Genomic DNA, 8,255 nt, shown 5'->3' with positions numbered 1-8,255 from the left:
AAGAACTCCAAACTCAAGCCTTTCCTACTAGATGATGAATGAAATTGGACTTAGAAATATACCTGAAATTCTCTTACTTACTTATGCTATTGAATTCAAAACTATCTAAAATATATTTTTTAAAAATATATTTTATTGAAATATACATTCTTATAGAATAGATCTCTGTAGGGGCTCTTTTCTTGAATGAGATATGATTCAATGTTAGCCTTTAAAGAGAATATTTTAAAATATTAAATTAATGTTAATATGTATACTTAATAGCATTAAAATATTCTGCATTCACAACCAAATCCAGATTTTGAAAACTTTTTATAACGAGCCAGATCACAGATATAAAATATGAAGACCTTTACTGACGCTATAAAACTATAATACATTTGCATCTCATAACTGCTTCTATAGTAAGCAGATTTAAAAAAAAAATAAACAACGGAGTGCTTTCAGATCTGGGGAACCCTGTAACTGCTGACATTTAAAAGTATGCTGTTAAATTCATGAGAATCTACACAAAACAGTCCCTAGAAATTGTTCTGCAAACTGCAGGCTAGTAATTATCACTCTCTTCAATTCATATGGTTTCATAATAACCACGGGCACTGGCACCTCCGAGAGCAGTTGCCCAGCGTTTCTTTCTCCGACCTGGTTGCCTCCTTGCATCCAATAAGCACTAAAGGCGTGAGGACAAACTTCTGTATAAAATAACTATAAGCTGAGCAAACTTACGACGTCAGCTTAAATCTTTGGCACACTCATTTTTAGAGGATTATCTTTTACAGAAGAAATACCCTACCCTCAACCTTCTTTACACGAAGAACTCGAAAAGACGATATGCCAGCTACTGCTTCTTTCTTGAAGAATATAACTTAATTGTCCTTTCCCTTTGGGTTTCCTCATTAATAAAACAACAACAGTGAATAAACCTCATGCCTTTTCCTCCATTTTTCCCTCTTCCTTTTCACCTGAAAATAGGAAAGCAAACTGATTTCCTATGTCTAAATGTTCAATGTTTGCTAACCTCAAAAGAGAAGTTGGAAATAATGCACAAAATTAGAGTTCTACTTGCACCCAAACAACTCTACGTTACTTAAAACTCATGGGATCCATTTGTATTTGCAGTATCCATGTAGCTTTCAAAGTAAAATTCCAATTTTCAATGAATAGATTGCTTGCCTGACATACTCGTGGATTACTGTATTACAAATGATGGCATATATATTGTAGTTCTGCTATTGGTTCATATATGCTATTTTAAAAGTTGTTTCTCTTTTGCTTGGTTTCCTCCCACTAAGCATTAGTCTTTACACCGCAGTTTATGCTCAATAAATGCTTGTTGAATAATGAATGAATCTGTTTACCAGTTTCCATTGCAACCATATTAACAGTGAAGAAATAATCTCAGGCCCTTTGGGGTCACCTGTATTCTCAATGTGTCGGTGATCTTTCTCTTTCCTATTTAAAAAAAATGTTTTTGCTACATTTGCACAAGTGCCACAAATACACCAACCACACATTTCCAAACCTTTGATAAACTTAGCCCCACATCATTTTGCCAGATAGCTCATTTTAAAAATAGCAAGATTAGTCAACTGGACCAAAAAAGCACATACTTTCTACTCTGCTAATCTAAGAAAAAAACATGTTCCCAAAGATTGCTGTTTAATATCAAAGTTAGAATACAGATAGCTTGTCCTGTCCAATGTACAAAACAGATCAGAACTCACAGTTCCAAAAGCTGTATGGCACAGTTTCACGTTATGTGTTATTCCACAATGGAGAGCTTTAGAACTTTGGGACACTACACTAAATTGACTAATTCCTGGAAAGTCTGGCTAAGAAACTGAGTGTACATATTTACACACACACACACACACACACACACACATTTACCTATAGATATACAACTGGGCATGACCTGAAGATTTAAATACTCATATATAATTTTTATTTTTATTTTTTTTTAGAATCCATAGTGCGAAGAGTTTAAATTCTTCCCCTTTAATCTTGAAGTAAACACACATACTTAAAAGAATTCCCTTTTACCAAAGATATTCTTTTTTCAAAAAAATTGGGCAGGCAGAGGAAATGTTGATTCTGAGTTTGTAGGCCATGCCCTATTCTTAACACGTTTCTCATTTTGGTCAACTGCTGAATTAACACTGAAAGCCACTTCCAAAATGCAAAAACTGGTCCCTCTACCTGCAAAGTGTTTATCCCATTTCACACTCAACAATTTACCAGGCTTAATGTCAAGGGTTTATGTTCTCTTCAGCTATCGACTTCCAATCAACATAGTCTATTTGTGTGGTAGGCAGCACTCTAAAAATGTATGATAGGAGTCTTACTAAATCTATGTCCCCAAGTAATCAGGTGGCTGTCCATATAGTACTCATTTGGAGATTGGACTAGATCCTTGGTTCTCAAAATGTTGGTGCTGGAAGATTACCATCACCTGGAAACTAATTAGAAAAAAAAAAAAAATGTGATCATATCCAGACATACCAAATAAGAAACCAATTACCTGTTTTCACCTCCAGGTAATTTTGATACATGGTCAAATTTGAGAACCTCTGGACTAGAGATGAACCCTAAAGCCTTCTAAAACTACTGAAATCCTACTGTTATTAGCTCAAACGTATCTTCTAGAACTAGCACTATGTTCAATTAAGTGCTTTCAATTACTCCTAGTAGTCTGAGTAATACATAATCAAGAATACCACACTCGATTAGCAGCATTTGAAAATCTGACACGTTTTTCACAAGGACAAAAGTCCTGTTAGCAAACTTTTCCCAATTAAGTAGACACTGTGACAAATGTTTGGTGTCATTTTAACTAAGAGTGGTGATCTCCAAAATTTGTTTCCTTCATACTCCAGATGTTGTGGAAAATGCTTTCTTTAATGATAGTTAAGGTAAAGGTATTTTGCATCTATTTCTCAAGATTAGCGCCGCTACATATGGTGTTCTCTCACTTTGCCATCCCACCTATAAAAATACTAGGTATTTTAAAGGGGTCCAATCAGATGATGGTGAAAACATTAGAAATCTGCCTGCACAGTTCCAATAGATGAGGCATTTTAGGATTCCCACCTACAGAAAAGGTTAATCGGGGAGCATAAAGCCTCATACATGTAAAGTCTAACCCAGACATGTCTTTTCCTGAAGTGTGATTCAGTCTATTTCAACCGCGAACATGGAAAAGGTTCTACCTAAGAACCATAGAACTCGCAAACATAAAAATGTCAAGACTTAGGATGTTACCTTCAGCTTTTCTGAGGCTATTACAAAAGGAGTACTAACATAATCCTTTGACATAACATAAAGCCTGGATGACAGTCAGGGACCAAAAGGAAAAGCTGCTACAAAAACAGCAGGGGTCAAGTTTAAGTTAACTTTTCCTCCCAAGATAAAGGTTCCTTTCTCACCCAGTCTCTGTTTTGACAGGTGATTGCAAACAGCTCCTCCCTCCCGCCTTCCCTCCCACCCTTCCTCCCTCCCTTTTAACACCCAAGTCAGCCCAACTTTTTCAAGGAAACAAATGCTCTTATCTCTTCACATCCTAATACTAAGAGGTTCTTGCTAGCCAGGTAAAGGGACATATTCTTAAAAGCAATGTCCCTCACTGCTCTCAATTTTGGCAAGAACATAATGGAGAAGGCTACCAAACTCAGAACTACCATTCTCCTGCTCTAAGAAATACACACCAAATTGCTTTCATTGAGAATCCAAAAAGCATTTATTGTGCAGTACTCGGGAAAAGCATATTAAATTCTTCTGCTCTGCCATCCTAGACTTTATTAAGAATTTAGTCATGCAAGTGACTAAATCCTATGTGGAGATGATTAATGCACCAACAACCTATTTCTTTTCCCATTTTCCATTTTCAAGCGAACCCTGTCAGTATATACATTTCTCAAGTTAGACAGTTGGCACCATGTTAGGTCAAAAGGCTTCCAAAATACAAAACTAAAGTAAACCATTAAAAAAAAAAAAAATAGTCCACAGATGCCTTTTAAAAAATATCCTTCATAATACTGGATAAGTCTTCAGAATTTTCAACACTTTAGATCTAGTGGAGCAAGTCAATCGACTCAAATTCGAGGAATCTTTGCAAAGGCACACATTTGAGTAGTTTCTCTTAATTTTTCTATTTAGAATATATTTAGTACCTTCTAATTGATTTTAATACTAAACGTGAGATCAAGAATGGTCATAGGACCACCACAGGTAAAAATGTCTATTTTTCCTCCACCCTGGATTACTGAGATGTCTCCTGGGCAGAAGACACACTTTAAAGCAAGATATGTTAATACCACCGTTTAAAGAAACCTGTGGCCTGTCATTTGTTTTGGCTTCGTCCACAGAATAAATCCCTTTGTCCAAAGACCCTTGAGAAAACTTCACCTACACTCACAGAATTACGGTATATCAAACGCTCGTGGTTCATAGCCATAAACCTTTTATTCTACGGAGTTCTATTAGTCAAGTGGCCCTTGAGAGAAAAAATAAGACAGAAAAAGCTCACACTGCCTCCTACTGTTAGCAGGAAAGTTTCAGGAGGTCAAAATGGCCCACAATCTGTAATGAAAGCACAGTTTGTTTGTTTTTTACTTAGTTTTTTTGTTTTCCACTTTGTAAATATAAAGACCTATTTCCAAATCAAAACCTCAAGCGTTGAGATGCTGCCTACAGCCTATAGGCATGATTGCAGAAAACACTAGTAGGTCTGACTTTGGAATGGAACTCATCTTCCCCCAAATATCCTTTTGACTTGGTGCATATGTGACCTAATTTAAACTAAACAAATGCAAACATGCTACCCTGCCTGGCCAGGTAGATGGTTCCTTTCCCAGATTGAAGACAGTACTAGCAGGTGGTTTCTCCCTTCCGCACCTACTGTGAGGTAAGGCACACTGCTCCCTGCCTCAGCAGAAGAGAGTCAATAATCTTGTGGTCAGATGAGATGGCCACACCCCAGGGTTTCCTAGACCACGGTGATTTTCCTCATATTTAGGAAGTTGAGAGTGATGTCACTCAACTTGCCACTGAAACACTTCCTTCTTCACAATCTGACCACCAACTTTTGGGGACACCAGGCACCCATCCACCTGCCCCTGTCCACCTTCGCCACGCTACTGTAGGAAGTCACTGAATTATGAAAACACAGAAACGCAAACAATAGTTTTGGGTTTGTTTCTTTAAAAACGACATCTGTATTAAAAGTCTTAAAATGAAGAGACAATGATTAAACACGCGTGTCTGGGATTGAAAATTACAATCGGTTAGAATTCTCTTGGTACATCACAACGGTCAAATTCTGCTCTTTTGCTTCTGAAGGAAGACCCTATGAACAGACAACCAGAAAAATATATTTTTTCAAATAATATAAAAGGTGGAGCTAAACACCTGAACATCGGAACAGGACGAAGAAAAATAAAGTTAAAAAAAAAAATCGCCAAGACATGGAAATTACATTTTAAGGGTTGGGAATAATAAAGAAGAAATTCACAGAACAACAGGCCCTATTGTCCTGGCTCCTTCGGGGTGATTGCTGAAAGGAAACTGGGAAGCGGTTTGGGGGGATGGCAGACTCTGGGGGGAGTGGGGTGGGGATGTTCACAGGTTGGCACCGGCTGGAACAGCTGAGTTTTGAAGGCACTCTGCAGACACTGATATCACATTTGTTAAGTCTTTGTACTGTATTGTAAAGAGCTACTCATCAAAATCTGTTACTGCCAACCAACAAGAATAAAAAGCTAAACTTTAAAAAAAAACAACACACACACACACAAAACCACCACACACACACACACACACACACACACACACAACAGTACACACACAAAATGTGCAGATCTGTAACATTTTTTTCACAGCTGATAAAAAAAAATACTACCGTTTTTTTTTCTCCCCAGACTCCCCTTAGATACAGTAGGTAAACAAAATAGATTTTTTTTTCTCCCCTCCCCCCCTCCACAAATATCAGCAGACACTTTCTGGCACCCCACACTGTATTGGCATCAGTGTTAACCAGATCAGTGTTAACCAGTCCCAGTTCAGATGTGCAATACTTCAGATTGGATACAACCGAAAACAAGAATCCAACTTTGCATAGACATCCTCAGAATCGCAATCAGTCACGGGGCTGCCCTTCCAAGCTGGCAGAAAAGGAACCCGATCATTTCCAGCTACTCCTGGAAAAAGATTTAAAAAAAAAAAAGGAAAAAAAAAGAAAAAGAAAAAAACCACAAAAGTTTCTTCCTCTCCTCCTGCTCCTTCATTTGGTTCTTCCCGGACTTCCTTCCATGTATTTAAAACTTGGAACTCGAAAACGGTGGTTGCAAAGAAAAACAAACAAAACACCCCCCCTCTCCCTTCTTTCCAACCTTCTCCCTGTCGGTCCTCTTCCTCCCCCACCCCCGCGTTTTTGTTTTTTTTTTCCAGGCTGAAACTTTCGCTCGCTGGTGTCAAGCCGCCAACACAGCACCCTTAAGGGTGACTTACAAAGTGGGGGCATAAACATCAACCCCCCCCAAAAAAAAAAATCAATGAGAAACGTACACGATGCAAAGACCACATTTCCACTGGGTCTCGGATGGCCAGGACCGGTCCCCCTCCGGACGCGCGCGGGGAGGAGGAGGAGGGGGAGGCGGAGGAGGGGGCAGGGGACGTCGGGCCGCTGCAGAGGGCCAGCCGGGGGGGGGGGGTCCCGGGACACCCCGGCCAATGCAAAGTCGCCTCCGATCGATCGATCGCGGAGCAAGAAGAGGAACCATCACATTTTTTTTTTTTAGAGAGAATCGGGTGGGCGCGTTTGGCTAATTTTTTTCTTTTTTGTGCGCCAAGCACGGCGGCCGGCGGCGGCAGGGGAGCCTCAGAGGATCACGCAGGCCGAGCAGCAGCCCTCGTCGCCGTTGGGCTGCGCCGCGTAGTTCATCTGCCGCACGATCTCGGCGAACAGCTCGTCCACCGAGGCTTTGTTTTTGGCCGACGTCTCCATGAAGGGGCAGCTCCACTCCTCGGCCAGCGCCTTGCCCTCGCCGTACGACACCTCGCGCTCGCCCTCCAGGTCCACCTTGTTGCCCACCAGGATCATGGGCACGCGCTCGTAGCGCTTCACGCGGATGATCTGGTCCCGCATGGGCTTGATGTCCTGGAAGCTCTGCTGGTTGACGAGGCTGTAGACGAGGATGAAGCCCTGGCCGTTCTTGATGTACAGGTCCCGCATGGACGCGAACTGCTCCGTGCCCGCCGTGTCCAGGATCTCCAGCACCGACGGCGACGAGTCCACCTCGATCTCCTTGCGGTAGAAGTCCTCGATGGTCGGGTCGTACTTCTCGATGAACGAGCCCGTCACGAACTGCACGGTGAGCGCCGACTTGCCCACGCCGCCCGAGCCCAGCACCACCACCTTGTACTCTCGCATGGCTCCGTCGGCGCCCTCGCCCGCGAGGCGGCCCCCGTCGGGGCTGCGCGCGCCGGGGATGGGTTAGGCTGGGCGGCTGGACTGCTTCCCTCCCTCGGCTCCGCAGGGAAAAGAAAAAAAGAAAGAAAAAAAAAAAAATCCTAGGAGCGGGTGGCTCGATGGGCAGCGCAGGACGCAGAAATCACCACCACGCGGGGCCGGGCGCCGGGGCCAGCCGGCGGCAGCGCGTCCCAGCGGCGCTCCGGTCCGGGGTCCCCCGCGGCGGCGGCACCAGCGGCGGCGGCGGCGGACGACGGGGAGGACAATGCCGGCAGCAGCCTGCGCGGGGCGACGGCTGCAGCAGCTTCTGGCCGCGGCAGCCCGGGAGGAGGGCGGGGACGCGGCGGCGGCGGCGGCGGGCTGCGGAGGCGGCTGCTAATCGCGCGCCGAGCCGGGACGCGCGTGGCATGAGTCCCCGCGGAGCGTGCGCCCTCCGCCGCGGCCCAGCGCGCTCTCCCCCGCAGCCTCCGCGGGGCCCGGGCTTCCTACTCGCCGCGCGCACCCGGGCCCTCCCTCCCCGCCGGCGAGCATGCCCAGTGCGCCGCCGCCGCCGCCGCCGCGGGCTCCGCGCCCGCCGGATTCCGCGCTCCGGGTTTTCCGGGGAGCCGGCCGGGGGCGGGGCCGGGGGCGGGGCTCGCGATTTGAGTCTGGAGGAGCGGACTCCGGAGAGGAGCGAGGGCGGGAGCGCGCCTGGACGGTGTCGGGGTGCGGAGGTGTTGGAAGAGGGGGAGAGGGTCTGGGGGAGCTCAGGTGGAACGATGGAGGGAGGCCGCTTTTCGGGGTTCGCGCA

At 44.6% G+C, this 8,255-nt stretch overlaps 1 protein-coding gene across 1 annotated transcript; it reads right to left on the bottom strand.

The window, feature by feature from the left end:
- Positions 1-419: 419 nt before the first annotated feature.
- On the bottom strand, positions 420-7,964 carry RAP2B (RAP2B, member of RAS oncogene family). The gene has a single exon (XM_084873884.1). It carries the CDS (start codon positions 7,424-7,426, stop codon positions 6,875-6,877), a length of 552 nt encoding a protein of 183 aa, XP_084730010.1. The 5' UTR covers positions 7,427-7,964; the 3' UTR covers positions 420-6,874.
- Between the last annotated feature and the right edge of the window lie 291 nt (positions 7,965-8,255).

Source organism: Pipistrellus hanaki (assembly GCF_964339955.1).
Source record: "Pipistrellus hanaki genome assembly, chromosome: 2".
NCBI lineage: Eukaryota > Metazoa > Chordata > Mammalia > Chiroptera > Vespertilionidae > Pipistrellus > Pipistrellus hanaki.
The sequence above is the reverse complement of the archived record's forward strand: the minus strand, read 5'-3'. Positions and strand labels throughout refer to the sequence as shown.